This window comes from Entelurus aequoreus, linkage group LG01 (genome assembly GCF_033978785.1).
Source record: "Entelurus aequoreus isolate RoL-2023_Sb linkage group LG01, RoL_Eaeq_v1.1, whole genome shotgun sequence".
Taxonomy (NCBI): domain Eukaryota; kingdom Metazoa; phylum Chordata; class Actinopteri; order Syngnathiformes; family Syngnathidae; genus Entelurus; species Entelurus aequoreus.
Genome location: NC_084731.1, coordinates 32,328,512 through 32,348,146, shown reverse-complemented (window position 1 = coordinate 32,348,146; position 19,635 = coordinate 32,328,512). Strand labels below are relative to the sequence as shown.

Here is a 19,635-nt window from a genome sequence, read left to right as displayed (position 1 = left end):
CAACATGACTGTGCACCAGTGCACAAAGCAAGGTCCATAAAGACATGGATGACAGAGTCTGGTGTGGATGAACTTGACTGGCCTGCACAGAGTACTGACCTGAACCCGATAGAACACCTTTGGGATGAATTAGAACGGAGACTGACAGCCTTCCCAGAAAAGTTGAAGCTGTAGTAGCTGCAAGAGGTGGACCGACATCATATTGAACCCTATGGGTTAGGAATGGGATGGCACTTCAAGTTCATATGTGAGTCAAGGCAGGTGGCCAAATACTTTTGGCAATATAGTGTATGTACAAATTAAACCACATGATGTTAGTACATTAGTTGAGAAAAATGATCAAACTACATAAATAACATACTGTAATTTGATTTTGATATACATTTTTTTATCTTGATAGATTGAAAATTAACACCAATGAGTTGACTGATGAACATTTTCATATAATTTATTCAGAAAATATAAATAACGACAAATAAAGATAGAATACTATTAACCGCAACATTTAAGTGTAAAAAAACCCCAACATTATGATTTCTACAATTTCAGAATGTGCTTGTTCTATTTTTAAACAAAGAAAACAATCTAAAGTTGTCTTTAATTTTAAGTTATCGTGCCGTGAACTTACCACTTGGGAGTAGATTTATTTTCCATGTGGCCCCCGATCTAAAATGAGTTTGACAACCCTGAGTTAACTGTATTTACCCTTGACCAAACCAAGCGTAATAGCAGAGCAAATTGACTCAAGTTCATTTTAGCCGGTCCAACCGTGACGAGTATGAACGCACTTGAGTAGGACATAATGTGAACACCGACCGCACCAAAACATAAAATATTTTGTCACCAAATGCGTGCAAAACAGAAAGCTCAGTCAAAATCATCAAAAAAGACAAAGTTGAATGCAAGTCCAGAAGTGTAATAACTTAATATTTTCAGCAAAGGGGTTGTGTTGCTTATTGCAGTCTGGGGAAATCGTCAAAAACGCAATCTTCTTGCATACTTTCTGATGTCTGATTTTGTCCAGCTGACATCTCAGCTGGTAAAAATTCTGCCATGGAACCAAAAGTTGTACGATCGTATGTGACGCAAAATACATCTTGTTTTTGACAAATTAGTTTCGTTGGACAATGAACAGTCCAATCGGGGCATAATTTACGCATATGCTTAACTAAGAATTATTTAATCCACAGACCAAAATGCAAATGTGAACGCATACCTACTCTAAAGTGACCGCCAAGTATTTTTTTCTATTCTTGGTCCAGACCAGAGTACTAAAAGTGTGTTCATGATCTTTTGGATTTATTTCCCTCGTCTCAGCATCAAGTAAGACACGTATTGTCAGACACGGCGTGCAGAGGAAACTTTGGTGATATTAATTCTGAAATGGCGGTATCGGTATCAATTCATTATAGGCTATTGCTAAATAAGCAAATCTAAGACAGTGAAATATAAATGGTTGTGAAGATCAGAGTTACTGTTTTTGCATAATGTTCCTAAACTGTACAGTTAGAATTTTCCCAAACCTTCCTTTAGATAGGGAACATGGTGCCAATGGGAGCTTCTCTTTGAAATGTCCGCTACACTGACTGTATGTGCATGTGTTTAATACCATTTAACCTAATGCACTTTCAAAATTATCCCCCTTCTTTGGTTTCCGCAAGCTTTTAAATTGCATACGGGCGTTCAATTTTTTTATCGCCTACTCAAAATTCAAGCGATTTTGTTTCCATGTTTGCTTGCCCCTAATGCCTCTCAGACTCTGTGTATGATTGGCTGGTTTCTTCTGTTGCTAGGTTACCGCTGCACCGTACACCACGGCAATGCTGATGGTTGCATCTCGCTAGGAGAATAGGAAAGAAAACGAGCACAAGGAACCTGCTTTATAACATTATTTAATAATAGTACTCTATGGTGTAACCACAAAACAGTTAAAAAATATACACAAGGTGATGCAGTCAGTTGACAATATATTTTTATATATTTCATATATTTTCAAATAAAAAGAGTGCATGGTTCAAAGGCTGCTTCATGTTGCAGTCTATAGAGCATATTATAATGTATTAATGATGCTGGCATAATACAATACTTAACAACTTCATTTACATATCCACAAGTCTTCAAACTACCATGAGTACCGACCAAGCATATTTACAAAAATGTACAGAAAATGTCTTAAACCTATCATACTCGGTCAAAATGACCAATAAGTTCTCCCTGATTTGCACATATACCAACACAATATTCTCATTTCTTAAAAATTTTATACATCTCTCAATCACAATCGGGTGATTTAATATTGACATGAAAAAAGCAAATCATCATTTTAACAGGGAGCACATAGACCACTCATTTAGCTTTTGTGTCACTTCTACAGAAGGACTTTATACTGGCTGGATGCAGAGTCAAACGTCATCCTTGGTGAAGGTGTGTACAGACTCCTTGCATCTGGGTTGGAGTGTGTACTTGGCTGCCTTGTGGGTTGGGAGGACCAAGTGAAGAACAACAGGAAAGGAGGTGACTTGAACCAACCAAGGAAGAACTCAGTTCATGTACTTTTTGACAGTTTGGAAGCAATAGATCAGTCGAGTTCAAGGGCTTTCGCCTCCTGCTGAGCCCCCATCCCTTAGTGATATGTTTCATTGCCCCCTCTCTTACAGCATCACACTCAGTCCGTCATGCAGAGGCCAGTGTCTGTGGCTAAATGAATGGGAAGCAAGGAAGCTCCCCGAAAGCAAGGCATCGTAGTAGGACATTGGCCTTGTGCTTGTTTAAGGATCTATGCGGAATGCTAAAAGCTTATCAGAGTGCTGGTTGTTCAGGGTCCGCAGGTCAGGCAAACGGAGCAGCAGCTTTGAGAAGAGGGTGCTGTCGTCCGGTCTGCGACTTGTGATGAGCGAGCGCAAGGCTTTTATGAGGTTCTCTTGCAGCTGTTCCACTGCTCCCATATCCACTATACCAGAGCGATCTGCGGAAAATGAATTAGAAACACAGTTTAGACAAATGTGTTTCATGTTTCTTTTTGGTTATTTGTGTGAACAAGTGTAAGTCTTACCAGCTGAAACCAGCACAACAGCCATGAAAAGCGCCATCTCATCTGGCTCCAAACCAAGAGATCCTAGCTTCTCACTGAAGTCAAACATGGCATCCAGTAAAACGCCCATGCCCAGTGCTCGTAGTGACGCCAGGGAGTATGTCTGCCTGTTTAGGAAGGTTACACTCCTCTCCTTGGCGTCAAATAATGAGCAGAATCTCACCATCAACACCTGCAAATACAACAAACCCAGATCAGCAAATACTCCAGTTGACAAAACTGAAGTTAAGCACACAGCATCTGCTTTGATTTACATACCTGGAATGTGCCAGATTTGAGTAACATGACTTGGTCCTGTTGGCTTAAGGTCTGGAAGCCTGGGATGCTCTTTGCAAACTCCACTACTTCTTTGACAGCTGGGGTAAAGCACTGCGAGAAAGACTCCCACACTTCCTGACTGGAGCGACTGGCTGGAGCCACCGGACAAGAATTGAGTGGACATGCCTGGCACAGAAGATAAAAAAGGAAGAAATTCAATAAAGGGACATTCACTAATATGAACATGAATTAAATGTGCTAAGAGGCTTACCAGCACTTTGGCTCCACCATTTAGCTTCCAAGGACAGGAGTTTTGATTCTGGGAATCAATCTTTTGACTGGGTGCATAGGGCTGAGGCGAAATGTTCCGACTGACTGGACACTGATTCTGATTGGTGAAGCTGTACTTGGACACATTGATGTTGTTATTGATGGTGTTGTCATTATTGGTGGGGGCGACGGGGCACTTTGAGGGGACATTGTATCCTGACGTCAGATCCCTCTGGAATGTGTGCTGTGCATTCGCCGTTGTGTGTAGTGGGGAGCTTTCCTGAACCGGATTGTTCTGGAAAGAGGTGCCGTGGTTGCTGTTGCTGGCTGGCCTCTTGAGAGGTTTCTTCTCGCTGTTGATTAAGCCGCTTTGGTATGACTGCCTGATGGAGCCCGCTACTTCGTTCGTCTGGTTCTGTGGGCTGCAGCGGGTGTCGGAGGGAGGTGACACCTCCATCTCCATGGAGGCTGATTCATTTAGACTGTTCATGTAGCTCTGCATCTCATCCAATAGTCTTTGCTTCTCTCGTTTGGGAATACGGCCAAAACGCACAGCTGAAGGAGAGCAAGCAAAGAAAGAGCATCTTCTGTTAACATTCGTCTCACAAGAATCCATTGCACAAGCTAATGTATAAAAGTGTTTTGACTCACATTTGTCAAACCACAATATGCACTTCATTTGACAGCTTCATCTTGCCCTTCAGCATTACAATCTTCCCTCCCCCACTTTTTTTTACTGCTCGCTCCAACACTGACAGGCCTATTTATAGCAAGCTATATGCTACTGCACCTCCCCCAGTCTCCCTGGCTTTCAGCCTCAACATTGAGCACTGGCTCTCTTTTGTAAGGAATTAGGTCACTGGGTCAAAAGCGCTAAATATGATGTTATTTTTGAAGTGAATAAGGAGAAGGTTAAAAAGGAGGGGCAGATTAGAAAATTAATTGAGTTTGGGATAAAATGTATGTAATAAAAAAAAACTCAAAGATGTGAGATTAAAACGAGGAGCAACTAAATTGTAGCAGATTTGCCTAGAACCATCAATCACTTCTATTGGACGGGTTCTAATAAAACAGCTACCTTGTGGCGATTTGCTGAATTATCAGGTGATTTTTCACTCCGACAGTAACTTCTGGCTTTTTGGGGTCAAATAAAAATACTTGCCCCCAAAAAAGAGATGATTTGTCAGCACTTAGTTTTCCCATATCCCATGAGGTTGCAGTCAGGTTAAGCATACTGCATGCACTTTAAATTTGAGTAGACTCCCTTTTTTAATGATTCATCAGGGGTAAAATAACACAATCTTTCAAATGACTCATGTGTCAATGTAATATAAGATTGAATTAAATAAAAGGTGAGACTCTACATCATGCTGAATGTGTCATCAACGACTCCTGTGTCCCAGTTTCCCAAAATAACTTAGCCACTGTCTCTTATTGACTAATGACTACTGGGACTTTCAATCTCCTTTAGCCATAAATCAGGCAAATGTTAACTGATGTAGAAACATAAGAAAAGGAACAAGGGAGAATAACGGAGAGAGACAAAAAGAATAAGAGGATATGTTGTTTGAGGTGTAAGTGTACATGTGTCCGTAATCAGATTTTTCGGTAAGGAACATTAGTTTTTCCCACACACATTAAGTGAGGGACAGTAAGTGTGACTGCCTTGGGATATAGTCACATCTTTAAAATATAAATACAGGAGTCAGGGCTAGCCATTGGGCCAAACAGAATGTTATTGTTTTCTAATTGGGTACACTTGACCCAATTGTCTGGGAAAATACCCCAAAAGAACTGAACCGTGACCTTAAAACAGAGGTATGTACCGAACTGTGATTTTGGCGTTACATTGTGGAGTAGGCCTTCCTAATTAAGTATCAATTTGATCCAAAAAATAACCGCAATGCTCTCCTATGTGTCTGCAAATGGTCGCTCACCATCTCTGGACATGCCCACGGAGAGACACTTCTTAAAGCGGCAGTGTTGGCATCGGTTTCGGTTCATGCGCATGATGAGACAGTTTTCATTCTTCACACACATCTTGTAGTGGATATTCTGCTGAATGCTGCGTCGGAAGAAACCCTGGAGAAGGAAGCGAAGGAATGTAAATACAGTTTTTATCTATAATGGAAATGTACACACTTGTTCCAAGAACTGGTTGACTTAATGCTGTGTTGTTGATGCTCACCTTGCAGCCCTCACAGGCATGGACACCGTAATGGAACCCAGATGCGATGTCACCGCACACCTTGCATAGAAGCACCATCCCTCCAGTTTCTGTGAAGGTTGAAATAGATACGTCATTTGAGAGGAGAGTACAATGGTTGACTGCCGGGGGGTAGACAACAAAGGAGAGCACTTACTTGGGAAAGTGCCAGTAAAACCACAAGGTCTTTTGGCCACCGTGGGGTGGTTGTAGGTTGCTGATGACACCATTGCAACGTGGGCAGCTGGAGCATTGTTCACCTCGGGAAACTGGAAGACCATTTTCGGGGAAGGCGTCCCTCTCCTTTGTTCCCCTCCCTGTCTCATGGCCCCAATCTCCTGAAAGGAAACACCCTCTGGGGACGAGGGCTGCGAGTGGGAGGAGGGTGACTGTGTCTGGTATCCACTGGAGGGGCTGCCAGGACTTGGGCTGGCACTGCCAGAGGAGCCGGCATAGAGGATGACACCACCTGCAGAGAGAGACACAGGGGGGAAACAATTTAGTTTACCTATATTTAAATGTTGAGTAAGGTTCTCCTGAAAGATTACTTTTCTCAGCAAACCTTTGAAAACTCATCATGTTTTGAGGTACAGCAGAGGCGGGTTATTCTGTTTCGTCAGACAGAAGTACTATGATTTGGTTGTTCACGTACGATGATGCGTATTTGTTGTTTGAAACATTTGGTTTGGTATTGAGGCATTTTCCGGCCTATTACTGCGCAGCTTAACATGCACCTTCAAAAATATCAAACCTCGCAATGTGGCGATTGAGATTGTAAAAGCTGTGGTTGGTCATCTTTTTTATTAAAATCTGTGTCAAATTATGTTTTTGTATTTATTAGCTGTGCATATTACATTTATGTATATATTCAAGTGTTTAAAATTAGTGTCTTATATGTTAAAAAACATGTGCCAAAGGCAAAGATGTGCCATAAATTGGCCTTTTTCTAAAGATGTCGGATTAAGTTGGAAATGCCCTATGCCCAGATTGCATCTCCCATCCAGCCCCCTTGTTTTGCAGCCACAAGTTGAGGGACTCTGCTCACGTGCAGGCTGAGCCAGCCAACTCCCTCCCTGCTTGCTTTCACTTCATCACAATCCTTACGCCTCCCTCCCTTCCTTCTGCATCCTCCTCCCCTCCTACCATCTCCTCCCTCCCTCCCGCTCCTCTTTGGCTCCGAGCATGCGGACCCATCTATCCGCCAGCCACCTGACCGTGAGCTCACATGGACTCTTGACACAGTTCCCGCCCGGCTCACAAGGCTGTTTTTGCGCAGTCTCGTGTAGACAACAGCAGCAGTACAATAATAAAGCGCTAGGGCAAGATCACGTTGGGAATGCAGAAGGCAGAGAAAAGCAAGAATGCCAGGCACGACTGCCTGGATTACACATTGTTGTTGAACAACAACTTTGAATATTAAAACGATATATAGTGACTATATAGGGGCCTTTGTAATATTAAGTGATAAGGATGTGGAACATATTCCCTAAGATCTTTTTTAAGGCTGACATGATATTATATTTTTAGCTGTAAATAAAGCAGGAATTGGGTCATACTTAAACATTGGAGCGTGCGTCTTTACTTTTAGATGTTTAAGCTCAAAACCTGTCACACTGCTATGGTAATGACCAGAAATCCTCTTGTCGCAGGCAAGAGTGTTTTTACCCTCGGGTCGTTTTTCTTTTTATATCTAATGGCCTTTACTGATCCGAGGATGACAGATCAGACCTCCCCTTGCTCGATTACTCCCTCTCCTTGAGGAAACATGTGCTGCATTTCTCTGCAGCTTTAAGTGCCTCCCTCCTTTAATTCCCCCGGCTTACACGTGTCAACTAAGAGCGGCGAGGTAGTCGAGGCTTCCTGCCGTGTGTGCGTGCCTACGTGACAGCAACCCCACTGTCTGACATTCAGTGACCTCACACACTGATGTTGCACGTGTTGATTCACCCGAGTCTGTGTATGTGAACAAGTTCAAGTTTTATGTAGATGTGTATCACCTGCGTGTAAGACACACCTCACATTCACGTGGTGCACACAGTCTTCATTCACACCCATCCCTCTCGTGTGAAAACATTCCTCTGTGTCTTACTTCCCGGAATCCGGTCTGACCGTGTGTGTCAAAGCCAGCTCTGGCAATACGGCGCCGTATAGTCAGAGCACAGGTTGAAACGTGACCTGCGGCCTAGCAATGACTCATAGGAGCTATAGAATAAATAAAACACCCCCGCCTCCCTCCCCTTTGCCAACTCCTAATGACTTCCCCTCTCGTGTACTCCCGCCTCCGAGGCATCCATGCATGGTGAGCAAGCATCAATGTCATCATGTGTGGGAGAGAAACCACCCCCTCCCCCTGACCAGTGTTTTTCTGTGAACATTTACAGTTTTGCATGGGCGGGTAAGTCCCACTGCACGTGGACAGGCTGGCCTTTTGCGTGTGTTTAATTGTGAAATGATGCTTCTTTAATTGCAAGTAAAGGGCATTGTGGTGACTATGCTAACCCTCCTGAGCCTCCACTGATCTTGCAAGCTGCTACATGAATACCTCCCTTGCCAGACTTAATACGGATATGACATTTAGGTTACGACCTACTGAGGAGGCAGGTTATTTTTGTTTGTCGGACATAATGTCTATAATTTGGGACAATATCAATGTCATGGACTCTTGACGCATACAGTAAATCCTAAAAAACCCACTAATAATGCCTTTTTTTCAACCCAAACACAAATATGCGGTGATCTACTGTAGTTGAGTGTTGGGTAAATCAAAATAAATGTTCACAGCAGCGCAAAGTCCATTCATTTTATTTAGAAGTGTATCTACAGTATACAATACAATAGATGCCAGCAACCCTGCAAGCTGAAACATGTGCAAGGTGATGCTAAGGCTCCTGCAAGTCAGGTGCAAACAGAAAAGACTTAAGTAGTAGCACCAAATTGTAATGTGTTACTTTACAACAATAAGACAAACTACGGTTTAATCCGCATCAGTGCAGCAACTAAAAACTATTCTGGAGGTAAACATACACTTTTAAAGCCCTTTGACCCACTTACCAAACTAGCACACGTGCAGTGGAATCCCCATGCAGTATTCGGTGGTACTGATAAAAGTAGCATCAGTATTGGGTCAATACTCGCTTGATAAGCTCTCTTCTATGTTTATTTTCACAAATATGTTGTTTTTTTCCCAATTTATTCAAGAAACCTCAATGAACAATCTACTGTCGCACTGTGAAATTATCCAGATTACAGCATTGTTTGAATGAGACCCAGTACTAGTTTAACATATTCTAAGTAACAAAGACTTAATTTAGAGTTATTTGGACACTAGGGGAACATATTGTAAGTAACAAAGACTTAAGGGTTAGGGTTATGTATGAACAGACCATATTCATTAAGTGGTATTAAAGGGAGAATCATATACAACAACTTCCTTACTTAGTACTATAAAGCAATCATTCTGAGGTTATTGAGGGAAGACTCTTAGTCAATAAGGCCATGCAAAATAAGGCAATAATAAGTACTTAATAATGACTAATTAAGAGCCAATATGTTACTAATTTGCATGTTAATAAGAAACTAATTAATGGTGAATATGTTCCCCATACTAAAGTGCTACCCCAGTTTTGCTTTTGTCGACTTTTATTTTTCCACGCTTGAACTGCTCTAATTTGCCCGTTGACTGTATTCTCAGATCAATGGCCGTGACCCCGAAGGGAATAAGCGGTAGATAATGGATGGATGGATGGCAAAACTGTGCAGAGGAGGAAAAAGGAGCGCCGTGCAGGGGCGGGGTTTGGAGAGGGGAATCATGCGCCACACGTGGACCACGAGGTTGTGTGCACGTGCTGGCGCGCCGTGGGCGGAGCCTGTCGCCTGCGTGTTGAAAATCCGCCGCATGATACTTTGATGGGTTTTTTTTTTTTTTTATCGCCAGTGAGACAGACATGACCACACCAAACCACCAAGGGCGCTCCTCTTTAATGGCTCCATTGGGAGTTTTTTTTTTTTTTTTTAGAGGCGCCCATGATTGTATTCTCGCCTCGCCATATTGGGTGATAGCTGCGTGACGCACGCTTTTATAAATAAAGCAATTAGCAACGTCGTCGTGATGGAGAGAGGCTTGAGTTCGTTTACATGTACGTCTACTAAAAACAGGTCATTCAAATGATTGTAAAAAAAAAACAAAAAACTAAAAATATATTTTTTATTTTTTAAATATGGTTATTCTATTCACACATTAACCTTGTAAAAAATGAAATATTTTTTAATTTTTTAAATAAAATAAAAAAAATAATGTGTCTGTCTAATAGTACTCACCACCTGGGCTGTTGTCCATGTTCCCGAGTAGATAGATTTGTCTTGGTTCGCTCAGTTCTGGTAATATCTAAAGCCTCTTTCAGAGTAGTCTGGTAGAAGCAGGCGAAAGACTCATGGAGAGAGTATCCCACAGACGAGTTGTTGTCGAGAGGTAAAAAGAAATGTTCAAGGTCCTGCTGAGAGTCTGTGTGCGTCTCCTCCAGAGGCTGTGTGACACTGAACCACTTGTACAGTCACCATGATACCATGGCTACAAGTAGTTTAAACACACCCCCGCTCATCAATAAGCAACACGCGTCCTGAAATAACTAGCACGTTTTCAGGTGCCGGAGAAATGTGACCGGTTTTTTTCCCTTTGCTCCCCTTACGCGGGCGCCCTCCACCGCCTGCTTGTTTATGCGTATCAGCGACGCCCCCACGCTACGGGTCGCCCCGTCCTCGGCCTCTCATTGGCGGAGAGCCTGGCGTGGACGCAGCTCATTGGTCCGCTCCCACATTTGGAATGCGGCCTTAAAAAAAGAAAAACACAAGCCCACTGCATGTGCGAGAGGCATGTGAGTTGGTGCTGCCCTACTGACACACATTTTATGCTAATAGGCGGCCCGGGCTCGCCCGTGGGTGGGGGCGGGCTGGGGAAAGACGGGAGATGGCAGGAGAGAGGTCTCACTTGGTTGGAAAATCTGGGTGGTTTTCAAGGAAATGACATGAGAGGATGTTTCTTTCAACATATCGCATGGCATGTTTTTGTTATGTTCATTCACGCAATGTAGACACACGGCCTCATGCTATTGAATGGCAATTGGGACGACATACAAACCCCGTTTCCATGAGTTGGGAAATTGTGTTAGATGTAAATATAAAAGGAATACAATGATTTCCAAATCCTTTTCAACCCATATTTAATTCAATGCACTACAAAGACAAGATATTTGATGTTCAAACTCATAAACTTTTTTTTTTTTTTTTTGCAAATAATAATTAACTTAGAATTTCGTGGCAGCAACACTTGTTAATATAGTTGGGAAAGGGCATGTTCACCACTGTGTTACATCACCTTTTCTTTTAACAACACTCAATAAACGATTGAGAACTGAGGAAACTAATTGTTGAAACTTTGAAAGTGGAATTCTTTCCCATTCTTGTTTTATGTAGAGCTTCAGTCGTTCAACAGTCCGGAGTCTCCGCTGTCGTATTTTACGCTTCATAATGCGCCACACATTTTCGATGGGAGACAGGTCTGGACTGCAGGCGGGCCAGGAAAGTACCCGCACTCTTTTTTTACGAAGCCACGCTGTTGTAACACGTGCTGAATGTGGCTTGGCATTGTCTTGCTGAAATAAGCAGGGGCGTCCATGAAAAAGACGGCGCTTAGATGGCAGCATATGTTGTTCCAAAACCTGTATGTACCTTTCAGCATTAATGGTGCCTTCACAGATGTGTAAGTTATCCATGCCTTGGGCACTAATGCACCCCCATACCATCATAGATGCTGGCTTTTGAACTTTGCGTCGATAACAGTCTGGATGGTTCGCTTCCCCTTTGGTCCGGATGACACGATGTCGAATATTTCCAAAAACAATTTGAAATGTGGACTCGTCAGACCACAGAACACTTTTCCACTTTGCATGAGTCCATCTTAGATGATCTCGGGCCCAGAGAAGCCGGCGGCGTTTCTGGATGTTGTTGATAAATGGCTTTCGCTTTGCATAGTAGAGCTTTAACTTGCACTTACAGATGTAGCGACAAACTGTATTTAGTGACAGTGGTTTTCTGAAGTGTTCCTGAGCCCATGTGGTGATATCCTTTAGAGATTGATGGCGGTTTTTGATACAGTGCCGTCTGAGGGATTGAAGGTCACGGTCATTCAATGTTGGTTTCCGGCCATGCCGCTTACGTGGAGTGATTTCTCCAGATTCTCTGAACCTTTTGATGATATTATGGACCGTAAATGTTGAAATCCCTAAATTTCTTGCAATTGCACTTTGAGAAACGTTCTTAAACTGCTTGACTATTTGCTCACGCAGTTGTGGACAAAGGGGTGTACCTCGCTCCATCCTTTCTTGTGAAAGACTGAGCATTTTTTGGGAAGCTGTTTTTATACCCAATCATGGCACCCACCTGTTCCCAATTAGCCTGCACACCTGTGGGATGTTCCAACTAAGTGTTTGATTATCAGTATTTATTGCCACCTTTCCCAATTTCTTTGTCACGTGTTGCTGGCATCAAATTTTTAAAGTTAATATATATATATTAATGAATTTTTTTTTTTATCAGTTTGAACATCAAATATGTTGTCTTTGTAGCATATTCAACTGAACATGGGTTGAAAATGATTTGCAAATCATTGTATTCCGTTTATATTTACATCTAACACAATTTCCCAACTCATATGGAAATGGGGTTTGTAAAAACAACAAAAAAACAATGCAATTAACAGTGCAATACATTTTAAAGGTGCAATATACACATTAAACCTTTTTATATAATTGACAGTACTGCCGTTTTTCTTCATTTTTAAAAAATGTTCATAACATGGTCACTACTGCCTAGTTTCTCTTGTTATATTCTTATTTTTACTGTTATATTTGTATTCTTATTGTTACTTTTTATTTTTATTCTTATCTATTTTATTTAGAATAAAATAGATTAGAATGGACTTTATTGTCATTATATTTGCATATAACGAGATTAAGGACTCCAATTTAAGGTGAGGTAGTGGGAACAAATATGGGGTAAAAATAAATTACACAAGAGGTAATAAAGAAAAAAAACTAACAATTGAAATAAACAGACTACTATCCAATAAAAATAATAAGCAATCCTGTACAATATACAAAACACTGTAGAAATACAAAATACTGTACAATATACAGAACAAGACAAGAGTACCGGAGTAATAAATTACAATTAGTTGGACGTATTGCACTCGAAGGGTAATATTGCACAGTAGGGTATTAGGGTAGGATATTGTATGGGGGTGAATTATTATTAGTATAAGTTAGAGTTCAAGATGGTGACAGCTCTGGGAAAGAAGCTGTCTCTGAGCCTGTTTCCATTTACACCTCCGTTATTTACTTTTTAAATTCTATCTCAATTCTGTACACTGCTGCTGGAATTTAAATTTTCCTGAGGGAACTCTCCTGAAGGAATCAAAAAAGTACTATCTATCTATCTAAAATAAATGTATTTCAATAATTACTCAAAATAATTACTTAGCGAAAGTAAAACACAAATAGACAGAGACATTGAACGAGTAAAATAAATCAAGTTTTTGGGTGTAATAATTGATATTAAAGTGAACTGGAAATCTCATACAAAAATATACAATATAAGGTGGCAAGATGTAATTATGTTATGAATACAGCAAAATATGTATTGGACAAAAAGAATCACTCCATATTCTCTATTGCTCGCTAGTTAAAGTCCCAACGATAGTCACACACACTCTCTAGGTGTGGTGAAATTATCCTCTGCATTTGACCCATCCCCATGTTCACCCCCTGGGAGGTGAGGGGAGCAGTGAGCAGCAGCGATGGCTGCACTCGGGAATCATTTGGTGATTTAACCCCCAATTCCAAGCCTTGATGCTGAGTGCCAAGCAGAGAGGCAATGGGTCCCGTTTTTCTAGTCTTTGACTCGGCTGGGTTTTGAACTTACGAACTTCCGGTCTCAGGGCGGACAGGCTAACCACAAGGCCACTGAGCTGGTCTGTGGTGTTAAGTGGTGTGGTGTCTAAGGTAGTGTTACCTTATCTTATTGTGCAGAAATATGGGGAAACAACTATAAAAATACACTTCATTTACTAACAGTAGTACATAAAAGATAAGTTAGAACAGGGGTTGATTTACTAGGATTAGGATTACTCCCTATATGTCTATGTATGTATATGTATATATATATATATATATATATATATATATATATATATATATATATATATATATATATATATATATATATATATATATATATATATATATATATATTTTTTTTTTAAAATAATTATTATTTATTATCTGTTTATATTATATAATTGTATTTTATTTCTGATTATTGTTATTAATAATGTATTATTATTTATTTTTTTAATTATTATTTAATTGAGTTATCTTTTGGGGGGGTGGCATCTTTGGGATATAAACAAAATTATTTTGACATTTAGGGCAGACAACAGATATATGATGTAATGGATATGAATGTCTGATGCTGGATGTCAATAAAAATTAAATGACAACAGGGGTCGGCAACCCAAAACGTTGAAAGAGCCATATCAGACCAAAAATACAAACAATTAAATCTGTCTGGAGCTGCAAAAAATGAAAAGCCGTTATAAGTAGGGATGTTCAATAATGGCTTTTTGCCGATATCCGATATTCCGATATTGTCCAACTCTTTAATTACCGATACTGATATCAACCGATGCCGATATCAACCGATATATGCAGTCGTGGAATTAATTTGGACAACCATGTATGGTGAAGATAAGGTACTTTTAAAAAAAATAATAATAATAAGATAACTAAATTAAAAACATTTTCTTGAATAAAAAAGAAAGTAAAACAATATAAAAACAGTTACATAGAAACTAGTAATTAATGAAAATGAGTAAAATTAACTGTTAAAGGTTAGTACTATTAGTGGACCAGCAGCACGCACAATCATGTGTGCTTACAGACTGTATCCCTTGCAGACTGTATTGATATATATTGATATATAATGTAGGAACCAGAATATTTATAACAGAAAGAAATGGGGGGAGGGAGGTTTTTTGGGGTGGTGCACTAATTGTAAGTGTATCTTGTGTTTTTTATGTTGATTTAATAATAAAAACAAAAAAAAACAACAACAACAAAAAAACCGATACAGATAATACAAAAAACGATACCGATAATTTCCGATATTACATTTTAACGCATTTATCGGCCGATAATATCGGCAGGCCGATATTATCGGACATCCCTCGTTATAAGTCTTATAATGTCACCAAAATTATTCCCGATCGCGGCCACCGCTACTGCTCACTGCTCCCCTCACCTCCCAGGGGGTGGAACAAGGGGATGGGTCAAACGCAGAGAGTAATTTCACCACACCTAGTGTGTGTGTGTGACTATCAGTGGTACTTTAACTTTAACTTTAATGAAGGCAACACATGACGTAAGTGTCGATATTAGCTATAATAGCCTACTATCAAAATTACTATGTGTCGCAGGCTGAAGCAAATTTTCATTGACAGAAATGTTGACATTTTATATTTATTCTACACATTTTTACAACATTAGAAGCCTTATAGTAAATCAGAGGCTACTCGGAAGGTGAGATAACTCCTGGAAATTACTGGCTTTTAGACCAATGGTATACATGTGTGTGTCCAAGTTAAAGGAAACGGCAGGCTGTCTTCTTTTAATTTATTTTTTACAACTTATTATTGATTTATTACAATCTTTGGCAAGCTAGGTAATGTTTGCTGTGGTCTGGAACAACATGGCACACCAACAACTATCTGAAATGTGTCATGAGACATGCAAAACAAAATTATATACAAAATGGATGCAAGTAAAGGATATTAAATGAGCTCAAATATACCTACAAATGAGACATAATGATGCAATAGGTACATACGGCTTGCCTAAATAGCATGCTAGCATTGAGAAAAACTTTCTAAACCTTTCAGTGGTCTTGGTGTTTGTATATTATATATGCTAAAACCAATCCAGTGTAGGTCAAGCTATTTGAAGAAGATATCAACGTGTTAGCTTGGCCAAAAATGGCACCCTTTGGACATTGCTATTAACCAAAAAAAATATAACAATACCTCAACACATCCATTAAAGCTTCTTTTATTTCTTAATTTTCTGCTCATTTCAAGGGGCTTGTATGATATTAGAACCCAATAAAAAATACTTAATAAATATCAAATTGTGTACAGGATAAATCGGCATTTTTCTGCCGACATGCTCAGATTTCCCAGTTTACGTGCTAATTAAATTATCAAAGGGTCCCTTAAAACCGTGGATGATTATATCGTACAGCTAATAAGAAACAACAACTAATCATTATCAGTTACAGTTACTACAAATAGTGAAGTGAAGTGAAGTGAATTATATTTATTTAGCGTTTTTCTCTAGTGACTCAAAGCGCTTTTACATAGTGAAACCCAATATCTAAGTTACATTTAAACCAGTGTGGGTGGCACTGGGAGCAGGTGGGTAAAGTGTCTTGCCCAAGGACACAACGGAAGTGACTAGGATGGCGGAAGTGGGGATCGAACCCGGAACCCTCAAGTTGCTGGCACGGCCATTTTACCAACCGAGCTATATAAATAGTAGTTGTAAAGTACTTTTTAGTAGTAGAACATTTGTCGGAAATTTCAGGATTGTAATATCATGATCTGTGGTCTAGATCATGTTTTGTTTAGTTATGTTCTGTTAGTTTTGGACTCCATAGTTCCTGTTTTTGTGCACCCTTGTTTGTTTTAGCTTCCATGACGACTGATTAGTTTCACCTGTCTCATGTGTTTGACTCACGCACCTGCTTTAATCAGAGACTATTATTTAAGCCTGTTTTGCCAGTTAGTCATCCTGGCGACATTACTCTGTATTTGCTCTGTCCATGCCATAGTTCTTGATGATCTTTTCATGCTCTGTTTTGACTTTTCTTGCCATAGTAATGCTGTTCGATTCATGCCGTGTCCAGTAAGTCTTTTTGTTTCATGTCCATAGTTCTTGCTATTTGTTTCTAGCCACCGTCTAGTGAGTTTTTTCATGTTTTTTAGTTTCATGTTTCATGTCCATAGTTTATGCTAAGTCTTAGCTTTTGTTTCCCCGCGTTAAGATGTGTCTTCGCCTTGTGCGCCTTTTTGTTTTGTACTTCGTTGAGTTTTTTCAGTAGAGATTAAAATATATTCCTACCTGCATCTTGGGAAAATAATCCTCGCAGTCTCTCTAGGTCGTCCTCAGACGAGCCTCCCATCGTTGCTTCCAGTCATCCCGATTCTCCATACATTTGGCCAGTTCCTTGGTACTCTGAGCTCCTGCATCCTTCTTGAGTACATCAACGTATGTTAGTGTGGGACGTCCTCTTGACCGATGCCCATGTGTTGGTTCCCACAGTACCAATTTGCTGGCTGGCAGCTCCTGATGCCTTTGGCAGTGCCCTGCTAGTCTCATTCTCCTTAGAGCAATCTTCTCGCTCACCCTTGGTATTCCCCTGTAGAGGACTCTGTTGGTTACGTGCGCACTCTTGTTAATGTTATGCACTGCACGCAGCATCCTGGTGTAGCAACCATCCAGAGACCTCTCCAGGGTTGGCTTCAGGGTCCAGCATTCGCTGCCATAGAGGAGAACGGACTCAACTGTCGCGTAGAAGAAGCTGAGTTTGATTTGACGGGGGAGGTTGGAGCTCCATACACTGGTCATGCCGTTCAGGGCCCTCCATGCAAGTGCCTTCCTCACTTTTAAATCCTGCTCAGTTGAGTTGACCCATCCGCCCAGGTATTTGAAGTCCTCAACTTCTTTCAGCACAGTGCCTCCTGCTGTTATCAGAGGTTGATGTTCTGGTGGAACATTGTAGGTTATGACCTCAGTTTTCTTGGCATTTAGCCTAAGGCCAACCTTGGCGCACTCTAGCTCTACCCTGTGTAGGAGTTCTTGTGCTTGTTCCACGTTGTTGGAGAGCAGACTGATGTCATCCGCATAGTCAAGGTCTGTCAGGACCACTGCCGGTTGTCGACTCGACTTCCTTGGTGTCAGCGTGAAGCCAAGTTCCTGCTCTCGCCCATTTATTGCCTTCCTGAGCGCATGATCAAGGACTATGATGAAGAGGAAGGGGGCTAGTGTATCCCCTTGTATAACTCCAGCCAGGATATCAAACTCCTCGCTGTTGCCATCTGGGGTCACCACCCTGGCCCTTGTTCCTGCGTACATGGACTCTATTGCTCGGAGTAGGTTCGGAGGAATACTGTATGCCTTCAAGATCTTCACCATCGTGCCTCGATGTATCGAGTAAAATGCCTTTTTGAAGTCTATGAAGCATAGGACTGCAGTCAGGTTGTCCTTCCTCACCTCCTCAATCAATCTCCTAAGTGCCAAGATCTGGGCTGTAGTTGTTCGTCCTTCTCGAAAGCCGTTCTGATTTACTCTCAGGTGAGGGTCGATTGCATGCCGGACCCTGTTTAGGATCATGCGGTTGTAGACTTTCGCAGTGATACAGGTCAGGCTGATGCCTCGGTAGTTGTCTGGCTTCGAGAGGTCTCCGGATTTGGGCACTGGTACGATGTTTGATAGAGACCACATATCAGGCAGCCGATTGTGCAGCAGAGCAAGGTTGCAGAACTCTAGAATGATGTCATCAAGATCACAGTTCTTCACGACCTCTGGGGGTATGCCGTCCGGGCCAGCGCTTTTTCCCACTCTTACTGTGGCTTTTGCCCTGGCGAGCTCTCCGAGTGTGAAGGGACCATCGTTGATGTTCAGGTTTGGGAGGACTGATGGTATTTCTTCTTCCTCAGCTGCGTCTGCTGTTTCTCCCAGCAGCCTTTTGAAATGACTGGACCAGGTTTGATACCGTCCGCTGCGATGTTCCTGCGGACTCCCGCCGCTGGAAGTATAGGATTTGGGATGACTTTGTACTCCATGGTTGGCTTTACTATGCTAATAGCGAACGGTGGGGCGCAACTCCTCGCAGTCCCGGTTTTAGTTCAGAGTGACCTTCTCCTAGACAGGTTGCCATCCAAGGCTTACGAGCCCCATCTGCCCGAATGCGGCAGTAGCACGGGGGTACATCTTACCCGTGGCGGTATTAACCCGACCTGACTGCAGTAAGCTGCGAAAAAACCCTCGTCCTGACATGAAATCTATTGGTTCGAGAAAGAAAAAAACTTTCTAAACCTTTCACAGTGATCTCAATGTTTATATATTATATATGCTAAAACCAATCCAGTGTAGGTCAAGCTATTTGAAGAAGATATCAACATGTTAGTTTAGGCCAAAAATGGCTCCCATGGCCGCACTTTGGACATTGCTATTAACCCAAAAAAATAAATAAATAAATAATTTTGTATATATATATATATATATATATATATATATATATATATATATATATATATATATATATATATATATATATATATATATATATATATATATATATATATATATATGAGATGTCCGATATTATCGGCCGATAAATGCGTTAAAATGTAATATCGGAAATTATCTGTATCGTTTTTTTTATTATCGGTATCCGGTTTTGTTTTTTGTTTTTTAAATTTTTTTTATTAAATCAACATAAAAAACACAAGATACACTTACAATTAGTGCACCAACCCAAAAAACCTCCCTCCCCCATTTGCACTCATTCACACAAAAGGGTTGTTTCTTTCTGTTATTAATATTTCTGGTTCCTACATTATATATCAATATATATCAATACAGTCTGCAAGGGATACAGCCCGTAAGCACACATGATTGTGCGTGCTGCTGGTCCACTAATA

At 40.9% G+C, this 19,635-nt stretch overlaps 1 protein-coding gene across 1 annotated transcript; it reads right to left on the bottom strand.

Annotated features, from left to right (window-relative positions):
* Positions 1-1,876: 1,876 nt before the first annotated feature.
* On the bottom strand, positions 1,877-10,521 carry nr1d4b (nuclear receptor subfamily 1, group D, member 4b). Its single transcript, XM_062048199.1, has 8 exons — positions 10,143-10,521; positions 5,983-6,294; positions 5,808-5,896; positions 5,557-5,701; positions 3,621-4,174; positions 3,350-3,535; positions 3,053-3,263; positions 1,877-2,965 (listed from the first exon to the last, which is right to left on the bottom strand). Exons 1-8 carry the CDS (start codon positions 10,159-10,161, stop codon positions 2,769-2,771), a joined length of 1,713 nt encoding a protein of 570 aa, XP_061904183.1. The 5' UTR covers positions 10,162-10,521; the 3' UTR covers positions 1,877-2,768.
* Between the last annotated feature and the right edge of the window lie 9,114 nt (positions 10,522-19,635).